General features: G+C 37.7%; 1 protein-coding gene across 2 annotated transcripts in view; it reads left to right on the forward strand.

Moving 5' to 3' along the window:
- The first annotated feature begins 14,015 nt into the window (after positions 1 to 14,015).
- THOC1 (THO complex subunit 1) overlaps positions 14,016 to 25,338 on the forward strand; it is a 55,211-nt gene continuing 43,888 nt past the window's right edge. For both annotated transcript variants that reach the window (XM_014862972.3, XM_014862973.3), the window contains exons 1-7: positions 14,016 to 15,484; positions 17,619 to 17,692; positions 17,786 to 17,846; positions 19,088 to 19,154; positions 22,457 to 22,575; positions 23,039 to 23,087; positions 23,498 to 23,593. In XM_014862972.3, the coding sequence (XP_014718458.2) occupies positions 15,200 to 15,484; positions 17,619 to 17,692; positions 17,786 to 17,846; positions 19,088 to 19,154; positions 22,457 to 22,575; positions 23,039 to 23,087; positions 23,498 to 23,593 (751 nt within the window). In that variant the 5' untranslated portion in view covers positions 14,016 to 15,199. The remainder of the gene's footprint in view (positions 15,485 to 17,618; positions 17,693 to 17,785; positions 17,847 to 19,087; positions 19,155 to 22,456; positions 22,576 to 23,038; positions 23,088 to 23,497; positions 23,594 to 25,338) is intronic.

Genomic DNA, 25,338 nt, shown 5'->3' on the forward strand with positions numbered 1-25,338 from the left:
TGCTAACTTAACCGCTGCACCACCGGGCTGGCCCTACATGGTTACCTTTTTTGTGATTGATGAAAACACCTAAGATTTACTCTCTTGGCAAATTTCAAGTATACAGTACAGTATTATTAACTATAGTCACTATGCTGTACATTAGATCCTCAGTACTCATAACTGAAGGTTTGTACCCTTTGACCAGCATCTCCCCATTTCCTCCATCTCTAGCCCCTGGCAAACACCAGTCTACTCTATGTTTAATGAGTTTGACTTTTTCAGATTCCACATATACATGAGGTTATGCAATATTTGTCTTTCTGTGTCTGGCTTATTTCACTTAGCATAACACCCTTCAAGTTCATCCAGGTTGTCACAAATGGCACAAGGATTTTTTTAAGGCTGAATAATATTCCAGGGTGTATATCACATTTACTTTACCTATTCATCCATCAACAAACCCTTAGGTTGTTTCCATATCTTAGCTATAGTAAATAGTGCTGCAATGAACATGGGAGTGCAGATACCTCTTCAAGATACTGATTTCATTTCCTTTGGATATATACATATATACCCAGAGGTGAGAGTGCTGGATCATATGGTCGTCTATTTTTAATTTTTTGAGGAACCTCCATTCTGTTTTCCATAGTGGCTGCACCATTTTTCATTGCCCCCAACAGTGTACAAGAGTTTCCGTCTCTCCAGATCCTCATCAACACTTATCTTTTGTCTTTTTGATAATAGCTATTCTAACAGGTGTGAGGTGATATCTCATTGTAATTTTGATTTGCATTTCCCTGACGACCAGTGATGTTGAGCACCTTTTCATATCCCTTTTGGTCATTTGTATGTCTTCTTTGAAGAAATGCCTATTCAGGTCCATTGCCCATTTTTTAATTGGGTTATTTGTTTTCTTACTATTGAGCTATTGGAGTTCCATATATATTTTGGATATTAACCCCTTAACAGATGTATGCTTTACAAATATTTTCTCCCATTCTGTAGGTTGTCTCTTCAGTCCTTTGTTTCCTTTGCTGTGCAGAAGCGTTTTAGTTTGATGCAAACCCACGTGTCTATTTTTGCTTTTGCTGCCTGTGCTTTTGGAGTCATATCCCAAAAATCATTGCCCATGCTAATGTCAAGAAGCTTTGTCCTTGTTTGCTTCCAGTAGGTTTACAGTTTCAGATCCTATGTTTAAGTCTTTAATCCATTTTGAGGTGGGTTTTGTATACTGTGTGAGAGAAGGGTCTAATTTCATTCTTTGGCATGTGGATATCCAGTTTCCCCAACACCATTTCTTGAAAGACTATCCTTTCCCCACTGTGTGTTCTGAGCACCCTTGTCAAAGGTCAGTTGACCATATATACATGGATATATTTATTCTTGGGCTCTCTATTCAGTTCCACTGGCCTATATTTCTGTTTTTATGCCAGTACCATACTGTCTTGATTACTGTAGCTTTGTAATATTTCTGGAAATCAGGAAGTATGCCTTCAGTTTTGTCCTTCTTTCTCAAGATTGCTTTGGCTATTTGGGGTCTTTTGTGGTTCCATATGCATTGTAGGATTGTTTTTCTATTTCTGTGAAAAAAGCCATTAGAATTTTGATAGGGATTGTATTGAATCTGTCGATTGTTTGGGGAAGTATGCACATAATATTAATTCTTCCAATCCATGAACATGGGATGTCTTTTCATTTATTAGTCTTTTTAAATTTCTTTTATCAGTGTTTCATAGTTTTCAGTGTGCATGTTGTTCACATCTTTGGTTAAGTTTAACCCTAAGTATTTTATTCCTTTCTCTGCTATTGTAAATGGGATTGTTTTCTTAATTTCTTTATCAGATAGTTCAGTGTTACTGTACAGAAACGCAACTGATTTTTGTATATTGATTTTGTATCCTGCAACTTTACTGAAACCATTTATTAAATCTAACAGTTTTTTTTAGCAGAGTCTTTTGGGTTTTCTATATATCAGATCATGTCATCTGCAAACAGAGACTATTTTACTTCTTTCTGTCCAATTTGGATGCCTTTTATTTCTTTTTCTTGCCTAATTGCTCTGGCTAAGACTTCCAGTATGACGTTAAATGGGAGTGGTTAGAGTGGCCAGCCTTGCCTTGTTGCTGATCTTAGAGGAAAACCCTTCAGTTTTTCATCATTGAGTTTGATGCTAGATTTTGGCTTTTCATATATTGCCTTTATTATCCTGAGGTAAATTCCTCCTAGACCTAATTTATTGAGAGTTTTTATCATGAAAGGATGTTGAATCTTGTCAAATGCTTTCTCTGCATCTATTGACATGATCATGTGATTTTTTTTTATACTTCATTCTGTTAAGGTGGTATATTACATATATTGATTTGTATATGTTGAACCATTCTTGCATCCCAGGGATAAATCCCGCTTGGTCATGGTGTATGATTCTTTTAATATGCTGTTGAATTTGGTTTGCTAGTATTTTGTTGAAGATTTTCGCGTCTATGCTCATTAGGAAAATTGGCCTATAGTTTTCTTTTCTTGTGGTGTCTTCCTCTGCCTTTGATATCAGGGCAATACTGGCCTCACTTGGAAGTGTTCTCTCCCATTCAATTTTTGGAACAGTTTGAGAAGGATTGGTATTAATTCTTCCTTAAAAGTTTGATAGAATTAACCAGAAAAGTCATCTGGTCCTGGGCTTTCCTTGTTGGGAGATTTTTGATTACTGATTCAATCTCCTTACTAGTTATAGGTCTGATGAGACTTTCTATATCTTCATGATTCAGTCTTAGTAAGTTGTTTGTTTCTATGAATTTATCTATTTCTCCTAGGTTATTGAGTTTGCTGGTGTATAACTAATTGTTCATAGTAATCTCTTATGATCCTTTTCATTCCTCTGAGATCAATTGTAATATCTCATTTCTGATTTTATTTATATGAGTTTTTCTTTTCTTTTTTTTTCATTTGAGGAAGATTAGCTCTGAGCTAACATCCACCACCAATCCTTCTCTTTTTGCTGAGGAAGATTGGCCCTGAGCTAACATCTATGCTCATCTTCCTCTCCTTTACATGTGGGATGCCTGCCAAGGCATGGCTTGGTAAGCAGTGCATAGATCCATGCCCGGGATCTGAACCAGCAAACCCTAGGCCACCAAAGCAGAGCATGCGAACTTAACCACTGCACCACCAGGCCAGCCCCTGAGTCTTCTTTTTTTCTTAGTCTAGCTAAGGGTTTGCCAATTTTGTGTATCTTTTCAAAAAACAACTCCTAGTTTCATTGATTGTTTTCTATTGTTCTTTATTTCATTTAATTTCAAAGTAATTTTTGGACAAGATGAAAGGTAGAGATCAAGGTTCATTTCTTCCCCATGTGGATATTCAGTTGCTCCAGCACTATTTATTAAAAAGACCTTCGGGGGGCCAGCCCTGTGGCCAAGTGGTTAAGTTTGTGCACTCCGCTTCAGCAGCCCAGAGCTTTGCCAGTTTGGATCCTGGATGCACACATGGCACTGCTCATCAGGCCATGTTGAGGTGGCATCCCACTTGCCACAACTAGAAGGACCCACAACTAAAATATACAACTATGTACTGTGGGAATTTGGGGAGAAAAAGCAAAAAAAAAAAAAAATTGGCAACAGTTGTTAGCTCAGGTGCCAATCTTTACAAAAACCCAAAAATTTTTTTCCACATAGGATTCCATTTACTCCTTTTCAAAAACCAAGTGACCAATTTCCTGAGTCTATATTTGAACTCTGTTCTGTTCCTTTGGTCTACTTTTCTATCCTTATTACATTTTTTTATTGATTTAATTACAATAGCTTTATAGGAAGTCTCAAAATCTAGTAGTATAATTCCTCTTTGTTTCTTTCAAGATTATCTTAGCTATTTTAGGTTCTTTGCATGTCTGTGTAAATTTTAGAATCAGTCTGTCAATTTCTACCAAAAGTTTGCTGGGATTTTTTTTAAGATTGTGTTGAATCTATAGTCAACTTGGGGAGAATTGATACCTTTACAGTATTGAATCTTCAAATTCATGAACATGGTTTGTCTTTTCTCCTACTTATGTCTTCTTTAATTTATCTCAGCAGTGTTTTTAAATTCTTGTACATCTTTTACTAAATTTATTCCTAGGTATTTAATGTTGTTTATGCTATTATAAACAGCATTGATTTTCAATTTATTTTCCAAATTTTTACAATTACTATATACAAATTAAAATACAGATTGATCCTGTATCCTGTAATCTTGTTATATTAACTTATTAGCACCAATAGTTCTTTTTTATATACTTTATGCCTTTGAATTTCCTATGTAAAAAATCATGCCATCTGCAAATAAAAACAGTTTTACTTCTTCCTTTCCAATCCTTGTGTCTTCTGTTGCTTTTTTCTTGATACACTGGATAGGACCTCCATTTTAATGCTGAATAAAAGTGATGAATGTGAACATCATCTTTTCCAGACTTCAGGGGCAAAGAATTCAGTATTTCACTATTATGATGTTAGCTGAAGATTCTTTTGGATACCTTTTATCAGACTGAAAAGTTCCCCTTCTATTCCTAGTTTGCTGATATTTTTAAAAGTCATGAATGGATGTTGAATTTTATCACTTTTCCTATATCTATTGATATGCTCATATTTATATTTTTTCTCCTTTATTCTGACAACATGGTGAATTATATAGACTTACCTCAAGTGTTAAACCAAACTTACATTCCTGGAATAAACCTTACTTGGTCATGATGTACTATCCTTCTGCCATATCACTGGATTTGCATTTTTTCATTTGGGACTTTTGCACCTAAGTTCATAAGGGATGTTAGTCTGTAATTGTATTTTCTTATAATGTACTTTTAAGGGTATGATATCAGAGTTATTCTAGTTTCACAAAACAAGTTGGTAAGTCTTCTCCTGGGTTATTCTCTAAAAGACTTAGTGTAAGATTGGTATTATTTCTTCCACAAATGTATGGCAGAATTTACCAATGGAGCCATCTAGACCTGGAGTTTGCTCTCTGGAAAAGTTTTTGTTACACATCCAATTTCTTTAACAGTTATAGCACTATTCAGATTTTCTATTTCTTCTTTGTCATTTTGGTAAGTTGTGTTTACAAAGTTTCCATGTCCTCTAAGTTGTCAAATTTATTACCTTAAAGTTTTTAACACTATCATATTATCTTTTTAATGCCTATAGGATCGGTAATGTTTCTCATATTGACAACTTTAGTTTTCTCTTTTTATTCCTGATCTTGCTAAAGCTTTATCAATTTTAGTCATCTTTTCAAAGAACTAACTTTTGGCTTTGGTTTCTACTTGTCCCACCTTATCTTTGTTCCTCCTTTTGTGACATCTTCTGATTTTCATTTTTTCTATTATTTGTGTTCTTTTTTTTTGCCTTTATATTATTTGTCTACTTTCTTAGGGTTTAATTTTCTCTTCTATTGCTCACTTCTTGATTTTTAACCCTCTCCTTTTCTAATAAATGCTTACAAACTATATAAAATATATTAAAGCTATAGATATTCCTCCATTGTTCTAGCTGTATCCACAAATATTGGTAAATTGTGTTTTCATTATCATTAGTACATAATATTTTCTAAATTCCTTGTGATTTCCTTTTGACCCATGGGTTAGTCAGAATTTTGTTGCTTAATTTCCAAATATTTGGTGATTTTTCTAGATATTTTATTATGATTTCTAAATTCCATTATCATCAGAGAATATATCCTATATGATTTATCACTTTGGAAGTTTTGAGACTTGCTTTATCACTGAGCATATGATCTATTTTGGTGAATTATCCATGTGCACTTGAAGAGAAAATTCATTCTACATTTGTTGGACATAGTGTTTTATAAATACCAATTATGTCAAGTTGGATAAAACTGTTGTTCAAATAGTCTATGCATTACTCATTTTTTTTCTCCTCATTCTCTCAATTACTGAGAGAGATGTATTAAAGTCTCCAACTATGAGTATGGATTTTTCTATTTACCCTTTTAGTTCTGCCAATTTCTGCTTCATGTATTATGAGCTTTTATTTTTCAATGAACACACATTTAGGATGTTTCCTAATGAGATCATCATTTCATTATTGTGAAATGACCTTCTTCATATCTGGTAATACTCTTTGTCTAGGGGGGCTGTTTTTTCCAATATTAAATAGTAATACTATATTTCTCATCACAAGTGTTTACACAAGTATTTTTCCATCCTTTTACTTTAAACCTATCTTATTTTTGAAGTGTATTCTTGTAAACAGCATATAGCTTGAGTCTTATTTTCTGAATTCAGACTGATATTGTTAAGATTTTTATTTGATATTTAGTCTACTTACATTTTTTAATAAGCATTTTATTTTGGAATAACTTTAGATTTACAGAATAGTTTCAAAAATACTACTACAGGTCCTAAATACTTCTCACCTAGTTTCCACTAATGTTAATATCTTACATAAGCATAGCATATTTACCAAAACTAAAAAACCAACACTAGCACATTACTATTACATAAACTCCAGACTTTATTTGGATGTCACCAGTCTTTTCATAAATGTCCTTTTTCTGTTCCAGGATCCAATCCAGGATTCCATATTGCATTTTTTTATTCCACATTTACTTTTAATTCAATTACTGATACAGATGGATTTAAGTCTGTCAGCATGCTATTTGTTTTCTATTTGTCCCATATTATCTTCGTTCTTCCTTTCCTGACATCTTTTGATTAATCAAATATTTTTTAGTATTCCATTTTATCTGCTGAACTGCCTGTGCTCCTGCATCTTCCTGACCCTTGTTGACAACCTCTCCTGGTGAACCTCATTAAGCATCCAAGACCCCAAAGAAAAAGATACTTTAAAAAGATGTTACTCTGCTCCCTAGACAGGGCTCAACACTCAAGTTTCATGGCTACATCTCCTCACCAAAGACTGGCTTACTGGGGGCAGTGGGAGGAAGGGGGACCTATTGCAGAGAGGGCCAGCTCTGGCTGTAGCTGTCGGGTGCTGTACTAACTGAAATCAAAGGGCTGAAGTTGTCAGAGCAAGACGCGTGACCTGAGCAAGAAACTGCAGAGGAAATCACAGATGTGGCATATCCGATGAGCTGTAAAACTGAAAAAAAAAATCAAAACTTTTCTAAACAACCAATAATAACAAATATCCACTATGCTAAGTAAAAGGCTGAATTATCTTTCTGTTCTTCTTTATAGAAGTATTACATAATCATTTTCAAATGCTGAAGTGATCAAAGAATATGCAGCCAAAAATGTAGGAGGAAAGTATTATGAAGGGATATCTAGCAGTTGATAATATTATCCTGAATTTTATGATGTTTGTGCCACCTACAATGTATTGTCATTTCTTTTCTCATTCCAAATAAATATTTACTTTCATATCTAATTTCATACTTGTGATTTTGTATTATTCTTCGTAAAGACCATCCCTCCCAAACTGTATAAACTTCAGGCTAGATCCACTGCTGCTTTCGTACATGCCTGTTTTTGTTTCTACCATCATAATTTATACTTTAGTATATATACATGTACATATATACTTATATGTATGCCCTCTCTCATTCTCTCTCTCCACCCAAACACACACACACACACAGAGGGAGGGAGGGAGACGTAGAGAGAGTCAGAGAGATTTTGCAGTTCCCTCTGTGTTCTAACTCTTGTTATATGAACTTTTTTTTCTTATTTTCTCCAGTGATATTGAGGGTATACATATTATTTTAGATTCCACTAATGATTATCATTTATGTTTTTAATGTCTATATGCTTGAATCTATTTTTTTAACTGGCTGAGATCCAACTGAACAGTTTATTTGGGCTCCCCTTATGTATGATTGAATTCAGCACATTTTCTCCCCTTATATTGGACATCTCTTGGCCCTGTCTCACATCCACTGGACCCACTTTTACTCTAGCCACAGCCATCTCCACACAGTGAAACTGACAGGAGTTCACCACAGCAGCATCATACACTTTTTTCCTGCCCCAGGGCTCCTCTAATATTGTCCTATTGCACAGAACCCCTGTGGAAGCCCTCTATGTATTCATGCATACACAAAAGCAATGTGACCATGAGTCAGTCTTTGATGAATGGGGATTGGAAGTCAATGCATGAATGCTTTCCCCCTTTCCTTGGGCAGGCAATTTTGAGGCACATTAGATATGGCTTCTCAAAAGATTCCACTGAAATTGGGCTCCAGTCGCCCATAGCAGTGACAGATACTATAAAGCACCTTTGCAATGACTTTTCCTCCTGTTTGATTCTCCCTGGTTTCACTGCTTCCTTGGATCACTTTCCAAAATAAATTATCTACACACAAGTCTTTGACTCTACTTTTGGGGGTAACCCAGACTAAAACACTCCTCTTCTATCCCTCTCCAAAACTTCCCAAGCTTTGCTGACATAATTTGAGGTCTTAAGAGTCACCATTATTATAGAAAACGAATCCCACTTACCAGATGGCTTCCTGGTCACGTAATGATATTCATGTCTACAGCCACTCAAGTCACCTCTCACCTAAGAGGAGGCCTGTCTGCTACTTTCTTGTGCATCCAGAAAAAGATCCACCACTGCTCACAGGCAAAATTCAACTACGGACTTCACCTGGCTCACAGGAGGTAAGAGAGGTGGACCCCTGCTAGACCATAATCTCCAGCACACTGGATCATTTCAAAGTCAATCCACTCCATTCAGAACTTTAGGGGGTGACTCAGCCTCCTCTTTTCGAGATTGAGAAATAAAAAGGAAACTAAACAATAACACAACTGTAGATGAAACCTACCTCAGCTCCTGCATTAACTGGGACTCTGATGGCGAATGAATGAAATCCAATTTCAAATGGCATTAAGCTATTATCAAAGAGGTTTAATGGTTCATGGAACTTAGGAGATGAAAACAGAGCCGTCATCTGACATGAAAAAGCCCAGAGCTCAAACTATTCTGCGATTAATCTCTCTGCCCATCACTTTCCCATCTCTCTCTCTCCTCCTACATCTGTCCTCCCCACCTAACATCTTTTTCTTCCTCTCTTTTCATTCTATAGCCCATCTTTCAGCTCTGTTTCTGTGTGTTGGCCTCATTTTCTCTTTCTGTAGATGGGCTTTCTCCCAGGGATAGAGAAGATGGCAACAGGGGCTCAATATTTGTCACAGCCCCTGAGGTGACAGAGAATTGTACTGGGCAGCCAGTATGACCAGTGGGTATTATCCTACTGGCTGCTTGGCATCCAAATACCCTTTCCAATTGAAGGGAAATCCAAAAATAAGGCTCTGCAGCTCATTACAGATGCTGAAAGCAAGGAGGGATGGGTGTAACTTTTCCTGTTCTCTGGAAGCTAAAGCACGAGCACAAGACCTGAGGGTAGCCAATAAGATACTCCCAGCCATGACCTTGAATCTAGAGGAAGAGGTGCAAAGGTTTGAGAGCTGGAGATTAAGCAGGATAGCTACAGCAGCACCGTGTGGAGGTGAGCATACAGCGATGGGGTGGCAAGTATCCAAGGGCTGCAGAATCCAGAAGCACAGCCACACCATTAGAGATGGTGTTAGCAGGGTCATCTTAAGACTGAAACTATGTCTTGCTTCCACTGAGGGCTGCCCAAGCTTCATCTCCAGGCTTCCACTTGGTTGGATGAGCTTCCGGATTCCCTCCCAATAACTTACTTCTCAAAACAGTAACCAGAGTAGGTTTCTATTGTTTATAAAAAAGAACTCTAACTAGTACAGCAGACATATTTTCCAGCTGCAGAAGAAAAATTTCAAAGACATTGCTGGCCAGGCCTGGTCATACACCCACAACTGTTTTGTCTATTGCAAGAATGGGGCGAGGGGGCGGGGGGTGGGAATGGCAAGTGAGGAGTGGAAAATATGCTGAGCAGCCCCTGCAATAGCTATTAGGACTGAACAAGCTTGACTTTCATTTATAAACATGAATACATAATGAAAAATCACCAGTCATATGAAGGAAATCAGATGCTCCAGAGTGGAAGCAAGGTGACTAATGAAAGCAAATGACTCTCCTCTGAAACAGTTTATGCAAAAAATAAATAATTTCTAAAGCAAACTTTATGTGTTCAATGAGATTCCAGAGGCTGTGGCGTGCAGTAGAAGAGAATGAAACTGCAGGAAGGTCAAGGTCCTAAACAATCTGGCCCTGTCATTTCTCCAACCTCATTTTCCGCTGCTCTCCGTCTTGCTCACTATGGCCTTTTTTCTGTTCTCAAATACGATAACCTCCTTCTTAACACAAGCCACTGCACACACTATTCCATCTACCTGGAATGCTCTTTCTTGCCTTCCCCTGCCAATCCCACCCTCATAAATATACAACAAATTCCTTTCCATACTTTAAATTTTAGCTTAAATATAATTTCCTCAGAGAGGTCCTTCCTGACAACCCTATTTAAAGTCAAATATTGCTCAAGCATTCTCTATCTCAGTCTCTCATTCCTTTGATTTAGAGTGACCTTGGGACTAAGTCACTTAAGCACTGTTCACCTCAGGTTCTTCACCTGTAAACTGGGAATTATAAAGAGTAACTACCTCATAAGGTTGCTTGGAAGATTAAACGAGTTCATCCATGTAACACACTTAGAATTCAAGCACACAATAGCACTCAGATGCTATTATTTCCTTCACAGCACTTATCACATAGTGAAATTCTTTTCTGTTTCTATTTACTTTTTAAAAAATCTGCTCTCCCACAGCATAAAAGCTCCATTAAGGTTAGTAACTCTTCTGTTTAGTTCACAGTGCCAGGTTAATATATATTTGTCAAGAATAAGCAAACGAAGAAAATATTTTCTGAAAATGGATAAAATATTATTATATCAATACCTTAGGACAATGTGGTGGCCATGAAATGCTCCACTCAGATCTTTTGCTGTGGGGAGCACAACTGACTGACAGCCCCAGCTGTTAACTTCTGGATCCACCCCATTTGCACCAAGGCCAGGCTTCCTGAGGGCTGCTTCTAGTCAATGACTGAGCACGGCAGAGGTACTAGTGCAAGTCCATTCTGGCAAACCGCAGGACTCCTCTGACAAGAACTATGGCCTGAGGACTCTCCACTGGCAAAGTCAAACCTTTCTTGGAGCTGCGCTTCACTCAGAAACTTCCTACCTAATCCTCCCTCCTCGGATGTCAGCCCTGCATTGTGGTCCGCAAGCTCTCCCTGCCTGCTCCTGCTGACTCCATGATAAACTTCTTGCACATCTAATCCTGTGGTGGTGTTTGCTTCTTGGTAGACCCGAACTAACACAATCAGGACCTCTGGAAGCAAACTCTGAGGTGAGAATTCATGAGCAAATGACTTATTAAGGTGCTCTCAGGAGAAACCAGGAAAGGAGAGAGAAACAGGACAAGAAAGGGGAACAAGTCAAGCAAGGGTACAATTTCAGGCAAAATCTCTGCCTAACCCTGCAGGGAAACTGGGCTTACCAGGGCAAGAAGTCACCCACTATTCTATTTCTCACCCTGAATTATGTTCACGTATGTGGTCCAACCAAGCTCACCAAACAGGCTTTTGCAATGTACACTAGATAATGATATATACAGTACTTACAATTTAATAAAGTAATACTTCATATATAGTCCAATAATATTGTACCTGTGACTCGGAGATACTAGGCACTCAATAAATGTGTTGAATAAATAGTACAATATTAATATAAAATGAAAATTGCCACCATCCTATAAAAGACAGCAGCCACACACTTTTCACATAATTTCTCTTTTTCCACAAAAACGTAAGTCCCAAAATATATACAAAGTAGCATCCCTCTTCCATCTTTATTCTTCTCAGTTCCATTCCTCTCCCAACGAAGGAGTCTCATTCTTTTTGCTCAATTTTGCCTCTCCAACATCAGTTCCCTGTGAATATCATTATTTCAATCCACTCAAATTACAGAGAGGGAAGGGGAAAGATGGCTAGGGCCCAGAACCTGAACCAGCAAAAGCTGCAATCCAACATCCTAATGTGGTTGACTGATGAATGGAGCAAAAAGTTTCCTCTTCCCTAAGCTAGAGGATAAGGACTAGAACAAAAGCAGACTAGGCTGCCTCTCTTGGTCTTTGCTCCTAGATCTCACCACTCCAATGGTAACCTGAATCCATGTAAGAGCACACCAAGGAAAAGAGGAAGGAAGATGCAAATGCTTAGAACCGATCTAAACCATCCACCCTAGGATTTTCAATGGAGGGTATTTCTTAACAGGGAAGCAGTCCCTCATCCATCTTACCTCACTAACATAAGAGGAAAAATGGGTGCACAATAAGCTTAAGTGAAGAGGTTACACGTTATTGGATGTCTGCTCTTTGAATGTTACTATTACATAGTTTTAAAAAATTTACAGGGGCCAGCCCCATGGCTGAGTGGTTAACTTCACGCACTCCACTACGGCAGCCCAGGGTTTCGCTGGTTTGGATCCTGGATGCAGACCTAGCATTCCTCAAGCTGTGCTGAGGCAGTGTCCCACACAGGAGAACCAGAAGGACCTACACTAGAATATACAACTATGTTCTGGGGGGCTTTGGGAGAAGAAGAAAAAAAAACGATTGGCACCAGATGTTAGCTCAGGGCCAATCTTTAAAGAAAAAAAAACTTATAATGTGTTATTATCGATGACAATATGATCCTCACCCTTAGCCAATTGTAAGGAAACAATTTATGAGACATTAAGATGGTAATGTCTGTTGGTAAAGATTCAAGAGTTAAGGATTAAAGCTAGGCTCAAATCCCAAGCTAGCTTTCTCTAGCCACGTGACCTAGGAGAGACAAGCCTGTTTCCTCACAGATATATTGTTATGTACAATGTTGTCGTAAGGGGTAGAAATAATCCAACAAAAGTATCTGGCTCATAGAAGGTGCTCAACAAAACCTGACAATTACTTATCACAGTATAACATGGTGGCAAGAACACGAAATCTGGAATCAAAACCCCTGGGTGGTCTCATTTTGCTAATTACCTCTATCAAGAACCCTATCCCTTGAGTTTGCTTCATGTGTAAAATGGGCATTATAGCTGTATTACCCACCTCAAAATATCATTTATAGGATCAAATGAGGAACTACATGTTAAGTGCACGGGGAATTATAAAGCATTTATTAATGTGATCTAAATGCTAAAGTATTTTTCTACTGCAATGATTTTTGAATGACATCTTTTTAAAATGCATTACCTACTTTCTTGCTTTATTAAATATAATCTTATCTTGAGGTCTGAAATCATACTGATGTTTGTGATGTCTTTGCCCTTTTTAAGCTATCCAGCATCAGATTGCTGCTTTTTCAAAAATAGGTTTTGTTAAAATTTTCATTGTGGTAAAATATACATAAAACTTAGCATTTTAATCATTTTAAGTGTACAGTCCAGTGGCATAAAGTACATTCACATTGTTGTGGAACCATCACCACTATCCAGCTCCAGAACTTTTTCATTACCCCAAGCTGAAATCTGTACCTATTAAACAACAACTCCTCATTATCACCTGATGATTGCTGCTGTTTTCCCTGTTTCTTTACCTGGTGTTGCTTCCCTTGTTAGCAGCAAAACAGCTCATTTTCTCCTTCCCTCAAAATACACTGCTGGCTATAACTTGGCAGGAACTATAAAAGCCATTTTTAAACCCACAACATTCTTTGGCTTCAAACGTTAATACCACCTGGTTCCAACTTCAGTTTTCAGCCCTATTTCTGTTCAGAACCTAACGTTAAAGTAAACAGCTGTCTTTCGCTGTGCTTCCTCGCTTCACACCTCTCCTCATACCTTCTCTCCATGTGGAATGTCTTTCCTGTTCAGCCCTTCCCACTCTACCTATGCCTACCAGAATCCTTCAAGGTCCAGGTCATGCTCTATCTTCTCCATGAAGATTCCTTGACCACCTCATATGGTAGTGATCTCTCTTTCTCCTTTGACCTCTTACAGTAGTTATTATCTAAATTACTAATGATAGAAATTGTACACTGTAGTTGTTTCATGTTAACCATAGCTCCTCAAAACAGGAATTAAGCTGTATTATTTTGTTCATTCAATCATTTGTTCATATATTTATTATTCATTCAACAAATACTGTCCACTGTGTACAAAAATGCCCCCAAAATAATTGCTGAATAAACAAATAACATTCTAAGTCACTGGGCTTTCATGGATGAGTCAATAAACACCAGCTCTTCTTATGTTTGGGATTTTGTAAAAACTAATTTTATCTACCTCTCAGGTCTTAGTTGTGCTCCAGGTAGTTAGTAATCATCTGTAATATAATAATAATAATCCTATTACACTAGCTACCTATTAAATTAGTTAATACCAGTTTATTTTGCCTATTTGGACATTTAAGTTATACAATCAAACCTGAATGATTCTGTTGATTCTAAAAAAGACTGTAGTGTTCCAGGTAGCCATCACTGTTCTCAATTCCCACTTAGGGGCAAGACCCTAAAGTTGTCTTTCGTTAACTTCCTACATCCTCGTTGGATGTCAATGAGGGGAACAAGGTAAAGGGCGCCTAGCTTTCTTCATTTAGGTACCCACAGAAGGGAATTAGAGCCGGTAGGAAGTTCCTCGCACTTGGGTCACTGCTTGTTTCCTCACAGCATAATCCCAACTGAGAAAGTTACTGGCACTTGGCTTCTCATTAGCCAAGGCTCTCAAGTGAGAGGAGACAAGGGAGGAAATCGCTGAGGAGACAGGGTTTCGCAACGGGTGCCTCCACCTGGACGCGGCCCCACCCATTTTCCAATCGGAGCCGAGTACTGCATTCCTCCTCGGTCTTTCTCTTTAGCAGAGACCTCTACGTGCCAGCAAAGTTAACTGATTCCAAGATATTAACACTAATACTTAGATTGCTTTACAAGCCACACTTGCCTTCATTATTCCGTTCGCGCTTTTCAACAGCCCTGTGATACAGGCATTACTGGTATTTCACAGGAGAGTGAACTGCTCCTGAGCCACAGGGCACTTGAACCACAAGGCTAATGCGTAAATCCGGAGCTGAGACCACTCCTTCAGGGAGAATGACTGCGGTCCGGAGGCCCAAGGCCACTGCGAACGCTTCCCCAGATAACCCGCCAGGCTCGGGCTCTCAGGCAGCCGGTACCTTCCCCCGCGGCCCATTGAGCCGTAACTAGCCGCCATTCTCCCGGCTTCCCTAAAGCACAAAGAACACAGCCGGTGCCCATCCCGGCCTAGTCCCCGCCCGGCAGCGCAAAGCTTACAGGATGAGGCCGCCCATATGCCGTCACCTCGAGGGTTCCCCACAAACCCGACTAAGTACTGTGCGGCTGACTCAGGGTTCCAACGCCCACCTGAACTCGGTCCCCAAGAAAGCTCCCAACAGCCAGTTGGCCCGCCCCTGGGTTCACAGGCCGCTCTAGCCATGCACAGAGCCGGCAATCTCGTTGCTCCCTGCTTGACGTCATCAGCGAGCGCCACAGCGCGGTGGCGGGCAAGCGCAGCCGGGAAGATGTCTCCGACGCCGCAGCTTTTCAGTTTGCCCGAAGCGCGGACGCGGTTCACGGTGAGCAGGAGGCCGGAGGGGGCGGGCGTAACTCAGCGCTACTCTTTGCCCTTCTTTCCCTAAAATTACTCGAATTTTGCCCTGGGGTAAAGCGGGGACCGAGGTGTGCACGCTTCGGGGTGGGCTCCTGGCCCCTTCGGGGGCTGGGAGGTGAGAAAGGCGCATTAGCTGTCTCTTTCGCGCGTCCTCTGCTGTCCGTCTCCGCCCTCCCGCCAGTGGCTCCCGCGGCCTCGATTTCTGGGCGTCTTTGAGCCCTGCGTGGAGGGCTTACCCGAAGACCGCCTCCGATGCGGTCCAGCTCCTCTGCGGTGCTCGCTTAGCGGGTCAGGTGTCTCCAGAACTGGAAGGGGAGTTACTCTGGGGGCGTGGGGGGCGGGAGTTGGTTTCAGCCCAGAGAACCGGTTCCCGCCCCGCCTCCTAAGCTGCCAGGTCGTTTTTCCGGTCGCCTATTCCTTACTCCTTTAACCCTCCGTATCTCACTCCTAAGAGATCGAGGAGGAGATCCTAAATGGGAAAAGACAAACAGAGATTAGCTTTGGAAAGGTTGCCAAATGTTATTTTATTCTTACGCTTTGGGGAAGAGCAGTTTGAGCATTTGGGAAACACCTTACAGAGCGTCTTCATGTTGCCTTATTTAACTCTTAGAATAGCGTTGTGAAGTAGGCTAAGTTTTATTAACTCTTATGTGTGAGATAGAAACTGAGACACTCGTCTCCCGGCAATGTTGTGATTTACTTCACTGATGTTTCTGACTTCAGACCCAGTATTCTTTTTATATGGTCCATCATAGCCTCCAGCATGAAAAACTCTGTGCAAAGTTGTTTGACTGTATTTTGTCTTTAGCATGTGTGCCAGTATTTCAAGTCATGAAACTACTCATTCAACTATGTTTATGTAATTATAGTGATGGCAGATTAAAGATTCTGTGAAAGAAAATTGTTTCTTTGTAGTCAGTAGTTTTCTTGTGTTCAGGGTTTGTTTTTTTTTTCCATACAGCGTGGGGTTTCTTTTTTTTTTCCTACCAGATTATATCTTGTTTATGTCATCAAAATCGTTTTCTTTCTGTGCATTTTGCTGTAATCCCTGGTGTTCTGATGTTCTGTTAAGAGTAACTGTTAGGAATATCCAAGATCATGTTAGTCCTGAAGGGGACCATTTAATTGGAGATCATCCAATCTAATGCTTCTGAAGCTTCAGTGTGTAGTGGGATCACCTAGAGATCTTGTTAAATGTAGATTCTGGTTCAGTAGTTCTGGAATCCGGCCTGAGATTCTGCATTTCTGTCAAGTTCACAGGTGATGCCACTGCTGCTGCTGGTAGTAAGGATCTACAACAACCCTCTTATTCAACTGGAGAGGAAAATGAAGCACAAAGAGATAAAAGGATAGGCCCAAGATTACACAGCCTATTGTGGCAGAGTCAGGAATGGACATTTCCAGTATAAATCTAACTCCTATGAGGCAATAAGATGACTTTGCAAGTGTATGTGAATTTTCACAGGACGAATGACTTTGCAATATTTTTGTCTGTCACTTATGACTACTTTAAGACAATCAGCAGGGACTGTGCCGAGCAAGCCACTTAGAGGAGGTAGGACTTGAGACGGGTCTTGAAGAATGGATAGAATTTGGATGAGCAGGCAGAAAGAACAACATGAATGTATGAATACACTAGAGTAAGGTTGATAGAAACTGATGAAAAAATAGCTAGACCTTAGTGGAGAGTATGTGTGAGGGGATAGTGGGAAATAAGATTGGATATGAATGGGATAACATTATCAGGGACCTTGAGAGTGAGCTATGAAACTTCAAAACCGAAACCTGTAAATAAGGAGCCATTTGGATGGTTTTGGTTTTTTCTTTTTGAAAAAAGCAGAATACTCTCATGAATGTGATATTGAAAGAGATGGTAGGAGGAAAAACCTGGAATAAGAAAGTCTAGCTAGGAAGCTCTTGCCAGGTTTAAAGTGATGAGAGTCTGTATCAGTAAGTGGCATTTGAATAAGAATTACTGATAGAATGACTGATAGGTAATTTTTTCCAGGTAAAAACATTTTTTAGTTAGACATGCTATTGATATGATTTTCAGTAAAAAGCAAAATCTTTCCACTTATTTGCTATTTTTATTTTTTTAGAAGTCTACCAGAGAGGCCCTGAACAACAAAAATATTAAGCCACTGTTGAATACCTTCAGCCAGTTACCTGGCAGGTAAGGCATTGATATCCATGAAATATGCTTGCCTGGATCTTTATACTCACCTGAGCTGTTTAAAAAATGCAAGTGTCTTTTGTTTTTTAATAGTGAAAATGAAAAAAAATGTACCCTTGACCAAGCTTTCAGAGGTGTTCTAGAAGAAGAAATTGTAAGTATGCTTATCCTTTATTGTTAAAATTTTGCTGGCAAATTAATAAACCAGTTTTTTTTTAAATTGCTTTTGTTCTTAGAATGGGTATTTAAGCATTTTTTTTAGAGTGAGCCTGCTGCTTTGTGAAAGCTAACTTGATCATAGTACAGGAGTTATGTAGTAATTAAGGCATTTGACAGCACAGGTGCAGTTTAATGGTTTGGTTTAATAAATGAAGAGAGCCCTCTCCAAGTGAATATAAGAAAAGTTGACGTGAGGTCTTACTTAGCAAGAACTAGAAGTTGGAAGTGAGCCCTCTCATGTTGCTGTATAAACAGTGACACATCCTGTAGTGGCGTGAAAGCTCTAGTTGAAGGTTGTTCAGCATGGAAGCTGGGATTCATGCGCTCATTTTCTTCTGGCATTCTCCTCATCAGTTTGCATGCAAAAATAACTACAACCTGTCCAACTTCAGTATAAGTTTAGAGTTCAGAGAAACTTAATCTAAACATGAACAATCCGAATTTATTTACCATTAATGGGACGCTCAAATGAAAGGGAAAGTTTTAGCAGTTTATTCTTGGTTAAGCGAAAGGATGGGTGCTGAGAAGCTAGATCCTTTTCTAACAGTTGGAATACAATGTCCCTTTCTTTCGGACAATTCTGGATCAAAATTCATTTTTACTCCTCTTCAGACCTAACTACCTGTTGTGAACCATTGGGCAAGTTGCTTTGCTTTTCTGAACTCAATTTCATTTGTAAGAGGGGAAATACCATTCTTTCAGGGTTCCTGTATAAAACAACATTTAAGGAACACTCAATAAATGCTGGGTTTTATGATGTTATAGAACCTAAGCACTACCTCCCTTCCATTAAAGCCCTCCCTCAGACATATTGATGCCCCAGTACAATTAATTTCCTTGGCCCTGCCTTTGCCTATGCCATTGATTGAGTTTTGACCTCAGTACTTCTGTGGTTGAGTAACTTAGAGCCTTAATCATGCTACTGTAAACATTTTCCTAAGGCCATTGGATTTTAAGTGAGTCATGTACTTATTACTTACTTGATATACTTCAACAATTAGTGACTCTATTACTGTTCAGTTTTGTATTTCCATCTTAGAAAGTAGTTTTATCTTCTGTAAGAGACATTTTTATCCCATATTTGTCATAATCAATTTAATGTCAGATGGTATGTTTTTATTGTTACCAAATTAGTCTCAACTCTTGCCCCTAAATTGTTTTCTCCTCTGTTGGTAGATAAATCATTCATCATGTGAAAACGTTTTAGCTATTATTTCTCTTGCTATTGGGGGAGTAACTGAAGGTAAGTATGGCTTTCTTTTTTTAAAGTAATTTTGGACATAACATGCTTTATTTAAAACTTACCTGATTTTGTTTCTCCCTATACCTCTGTGCCTGATTTTGTTCTTTCTTCAGTTTCTGCCTACCACCTTTGCCAAGAAGTTGTCCCAATGAAATTAGCTCACACGTATTTTTCATCTCTATTATGCAGCACACATTTTGACACTTTCTTTGTTCTCCAGTTGTTTTGTTCATTCAGTAAATATTTATTGAGCATCTGCTGTGTGCCTGGTACTGAGCTAGGACTTGGAGATTCAGTAGTAAATAAAACATATTCCCTACCCGGAAGGAATCTAGTAGCTAATGGAGGAAAGAGATGTGTAAATGTCATACCATGCTGTAATTACTGTGATTGAAGTGATTCTCTAAACTTCAGAGTCTAAAGGAATCAGGAAGGTCTTAGAAAGGAAGCTATAACACAAGAGCCAAGATGGGAGGGATGATGAATTTGTAAGGCAGAAACAGAAGGGAATAGCTGTGTAAAAGCCACGTTCAGCATGGCTAAAGAACTGCGTGGAGCAGAGGGGTGAGAGAATAATGAGAATGGTGAGGAAAGATGCAGGAGCAGTAGTTAGGGTCATTTGTAAAGGACTTTGTATGCCGTGCTAAAGAGGAGCTATGGAGGAAGAACTGGGTTGGGAGAGACTGCTGGCAGGAAAACTAGGTAGGAGACTGTTAAAATCGGGCGGGGGCAGTGGGCAGCAGTTTTGAGAGACTTTAAAAAAGGCACATAGTAGATACACAGTGCCTAACACATTGGAGGAGCTCATTAAATATTTGCAGAAAGAAGTAATGAAAAAATATTTTATCAGTATTCTTTGACCAATTTGGTTAAAATACTCATTTGATTAATTCAGATAATTTATGTGAAAAATGCTTTTACTCTGTAAAGCATTATTCATATATTTATCATTTTGATGCTTATTCCTGCAAAAACTGGAAAATGCAAGGTAAAAGTAGTCTTCCAGTGTAGCAGCAAGCTGTTTTGTGAACTTAAGCATAGTTCATAAATTCTGACCTTATGTGTTTTATATGAGATGCTTCTTCATTCCATCATTAGGCATACTTAAATGAGTTCCACAGTGGAGTGTTCTTTGCCCACTTTCTCTCAGTTTGCGGCATCTGCTTAGTTCTTTGATATGTTACTGTTGTAGACTGTTAATGTCTTTAACACTTGAAGTTGTACAAAGTCTATGTTTAGAACTTTTACTTTCTTTGAGAAAGATGAGGACTTAAGAACTTAAACCATAAATAAAAGCTTAAGTGCTTTTTTATTTTAATTTGATAGGAAAAGTCCCTTCTTGAGAGAGATTATTATTGTATTATTTGTGTACCATGTTTTTGAATTGTCCATAAATATGTTTTGTTAAATTCAACCCAGCAGATATTTATTGAGCTTCTGTTCAGTGTCAGATACTTTACTGGTTAAAGCATATAAAAATGCCTACCATTTAAAAAGCTCATAGTTTATATAAAGATAAACAGGATTTGGGGAGTGCTATAAGTTACATACAGTGTGCTTCAGAAACAAAGATGAGGTGGCCTTATCAATTTACCATGTGATAGAAGGAAGACTAGGCAGAAAACAGCATTATCAACAAAACCATGGAAGTATGAACATAACAAGGTGTTTGGGAGCTGAGGAAGTGCCTATCTGTCGCCAAGGTTAAAGGCAAGCAAAGAGGGCAATTGCAGAGGCTGGGATATGAGTTGCAAAAGTTCCAGGGGGTCGTGTTATAACCCAACTCATCAGAATCACCGGTGAATCTCTATATTTAAGTGAGATTGCCAGGGCCTAGCTTAGTTTTACTGAATCAGAGTCTTTGGTAATGAGATCTAGGTAATTTTGTTAAGTTCTATAATTATTAAATGTGAGTTAACTTATGCCAGGCTATGCTGCAACTAAGAGCAGAGTATACTTCTCAAATCTCTTGGATATACAGGGCATATGGTATCATGGAATCTAAGTGTTAAGGGACGTTAGAGATCATCTAGTCCAGTCTCATATCTGGCCTATCCTGCTCCCCTCTGTAACGACCCTGGCAGGTAGTCAACCAGCCTCTGTGCCCATTGATGGAGCTCACTATTTGATTTCTGTTAGATAGTTTTGATTATCAACTGGAGTTGAAATCTGCTGCCTTATGCCACCCAGTGGTTCTAGACAGTATCCCTCACATCACATTCCAGATGTGATCTTATCAGAGCTAGAAATACTACTTCCTTTTTCTGAACATATATTAAATGCAGTGTTTGGGGCTTGCAGTGCCCCCTAGATACTTTTTTACATATTATGCATAAGTGGCTACTTTTCTTAAACACTTAACAAGTGTTAGTAAGTATTACCTTAAAATAGAAGGAAGAATGAGCAGGAAGATAAAAGTATTGTTAGTCTAAATGACCTTTTCTTTAAAAAGCTTTTAATTTATTGCTTTACTTTAATAACATTGAATTTAGAAATAAACATTTTACTTTACTGTTCTTTCCCTGAAACAATACTGTTATTTTAAATGTTTATTAATAGTTGAAATCAGTATCAAGCCTTTTTGTTATCTTATTTAAAGATAATTCTTTTCAAAACACTTAGCAACATTATAGAACATTTAGAAATGAAAAAATGGGAAAATACTAGTCATAATTCTTTTTAAAACTACATTTGTTTTGGTATATGTTTTTAGTTTTTCTATAACTAAAATTTAAAATTAAAAAAACATGTTGTTGTTGTAACCATAATATACATACAGTTTTGAATCCTGCTGTTTTCACCTAGTATCATAAGCATTTTCCAAGTTATTATAGTCATCATAATCATTGCTTTTAATTGGCTGTATTACATTCGTAGTGGTGGTGCAAGCAGACTGGAGCTAGACTGCCTGGGTTCATATCCCAGCTCTGCCATTTATTTAACTTCTCTGTGTCTCAATTTTCCCATTCTATGAACTGGAGATAATATTATCTACCTCATAGGGTTATAAGGATTAAATGTGTTAGTATATGTAAAGTACTTAGTGTGCCTGACATATAGTAAATGCTATAAAAGTGTTATCGAGAATTATCTTCCTCATCGTTATTGTTGAGTGCACATACCAGAAATTACATAAGTATGTCCCGTTTAAGGACTTTTTGGTTGCTTCCATTTCTTGACTTTTAAAACTTCGTTAGGACTGACTAAGTATACCTTTAAGATATTCTTCAGAATTATTTTGCGTGGGCTGTTTTACACTACAATTTTTTAAACTTTTAAATTGACTTGTGCTCCACTTGAAGGTATTTGTACTGCATCTACACCTTTTGTATTGTTGGGAGATGTTTTGGATTGTCTTCCTTTGGATCAGTGTGACACAATATTCACTTTTGTGGAAAAAAATGTTGCTACTTGGAAATCAGTAAGTGCCTTACTTTTGGGTTTTTTTTCTTGGTAACATTGTGTTTCTATGGATCCAGAGTCCTAAGAGTAGATTTTTTGCTTCTATTTCTAATATTGCTGATTGCTAAAAAGTGTATCTGTCCTTATGAAGGAATTAATATATGTTGCGGTCTCTTGGGGGAGCCATGTAAGTGATGTATGGAAGGAAAGCTGAAGTGCAAAATTTGACTAAGTAGTAACAACTAACTTGGAAATACACACTTACATATTTAAAGCAGTTGCTTAGTTTCTTGTTTTGTTACCTTACATATTTAAAAATATTTTTATTTCATTGAAAGTGTTATTTGCTTGAAAATAAGTGAAAGTGGCATAGTAGAGTCTCAGTGCATGATAGTGTTCTTTAATATTTTTACTTCCTGTGGCTTACTATTGAAGGATGTGTAACGACTTCTGAACAACAGTCATATCTGTCTTAATTTCAGAATACGTTTTATTCTGCTGGGAAAAATTACTTACTACGTATGTGCAATGGTAAGTTCTTCTGTGGTAAATGATTGTTTTATAAAATGTAAATGTGGCCAGAAAAACCGGTAGTTGAATTAAACACAGTGATAAAAATTTTTAAATAGATTAATATCTTCATTTTTAAATAACAGTCTGATTTATTAAAACTACTCATTCACTTTAAATTAAAATGTTCCTGTTCTGCCTGTAAACTTAATGAAAACCAAAAAATTTTTGATAAAGCTCTTCTTGACTCTGCTAAACTTGTTTTACTCCTAATTTTGTAGTGCTTTTCTGTGGCAATAATTTCTACCCCCATTTTGGGAACTACTGCTTTAGGAAAATACTCTTGACAAACTGGTTAAGAAACCCGGGTGTGGTTGTAATAAACAAAGAATGATCTCTTCTGTGTAACCTTCATTTCTATGTATTGTTAGATCTCCTAAGAAGATTATCAAAATCCCAGAATACAGTCTTCTGTGGCCGAATTCAACTCTTTTTGGCCAGGCTTTTCCCTTTATCTGAGAAATCAGGTAAGCTTTTATACATTAAACAAATGTTTTGTAAGAAAATCTTTCCCAATTTTTAATGGATTAGGATCTGCCATGATGCTAACAAGAAAAATGGTTCTAAAAATTCGAAGGATAGCATAGAAAATTGTCACTTTATTTTCTTTTACTTGTAAATAGCTATACTGGTTCTGCTGTATAATACAGGTAATCCTTAAATAAAGTCGTTGATTTTGTCTTTAAATTCAGAGCTTACTAATAATGATGTGTAGTTGAGTCACACTGAAATATGTAGATATGAACCAGTGTTTTCATTTTATTTCATAATGTATGCTTATTTTTCTGCTTCCATTTTCTCCCTCAATCACCACTGTTTAGCCACATTTTACTTCCTTTCATTTCTTTTACCATTTTTTACTGTGAAATATAACAGTCATATAGAAAAGTGCATAAAGTAAATGTATAGTATACTAATTATGAAGCAAGTACTTATCCAGGTCAGAAATGTAACATTGCCTGTACTCCAGAGTCCTCCCCCCCGCAATCTGTTCAAATATGCCAGATTTTAATATCTCTTTGCTTCAGTCTTTCCTTCTTAATTTTAGCGTGATACACTCTACCTACTTCATATGTTGTAAAGGTTAAATGAATTAAAATATGTGAAGAGCTTATGACAATGCCTACATGTGGTAAGACCTATACTATATATTAGCAGTGGTTTTTATGTGCTTTCTTTTTGTCATGCTAGATCTATGTTGTTTTTGTTTTTTCCTACCTATTTAATGTGGTCAGGATTTAGATTTACAAAGGTATTTACCACTTGTATTTCTGACCTCTATCTATGATCATTTCCCCTTTAGATTTTTCCTTAGTGCAGATCTGTGTTTTGGTCTGAAAATCTTTATTTCTTTATTCTTGAAGAATGTTTTCAGTGGATATAAGAGTCTAGGTTGGCACTAGATACAGAATTTCATTTTTTAGGAGATAATCATAATCGTACTTTGTCTTCTATCTCCCATTGTTCTGTAGACAAGTCAAATGTCAGTCTAACTCCTTTGAAGACAATCTAGATTTTTTCCTCTATTTGTTCTTGAGGTTTTTTTGGTGTTTTTTTTTTCAGTTTTGCTACGATGTATCCAAGCATAGATTTCTTTTTATTTATCATGCTCAGATTTGTGAGTATCTTGAATCTGTGGATTGATGTCCTTAATTTAGTTTGTAAAAATTTTAGCCATTATCTCTTCAAATATTGTGTATGCCTCTTGTTCTCTTTCTGGAACTCCAGTAAACATCCTTATACCTTCACACTATATCCTCTGTCTCTTACACTTTCTATACTTTCATCTTTGTCTCTTTCCCTCACTTTCTGAATAATTTCTTCAGGTATGTTTTATAGTTCACTACTTCTCTCTTCAGCTATGAATAATCAGCTGCTAAATGAGTTCTAAACTTCCATTATTGATTTGTCATTTCTAGAAGTTGTCTTTTAAGTCTGGTATGTCACTTTTTAGTTTCTTATTCCCTACTGATATTTTCAAGTTTGTTTTTTAACCAGGCTAAGCATTGTTATTTTTATCTTCTGTGTCTGATACTTTCAGTATCTTAAGTCTCCATGGGTCTGCCTCTAGTGTCTGCTTCTACTGTTTCTCACTCATGATGTCTTATCTTTTTATGTGCCTGGTTAATTTTGGATGTTATATTTGTGAAGATATTTGAAGGAAAAATTCTGAGGCCTAGGAAAGATACCTTTCTCCAGATAATTTTCATTA

This window comes from Equus asinus, chromosome 7 (genome assembly GCF_041296235.1).
Source record: "Equus asinus isolate D_3611 breed Donkey chromosome 7, EquAss-T2T_v2, whole genome shotgun sequence".
In the NCBI taxonomy this organism is placed as follows: domain Eukaryota; kingdom Metazoa; phylum Chordata; class Mammalia; order Perissodactyla; family Equidae; genus Equus; species Equus asinus.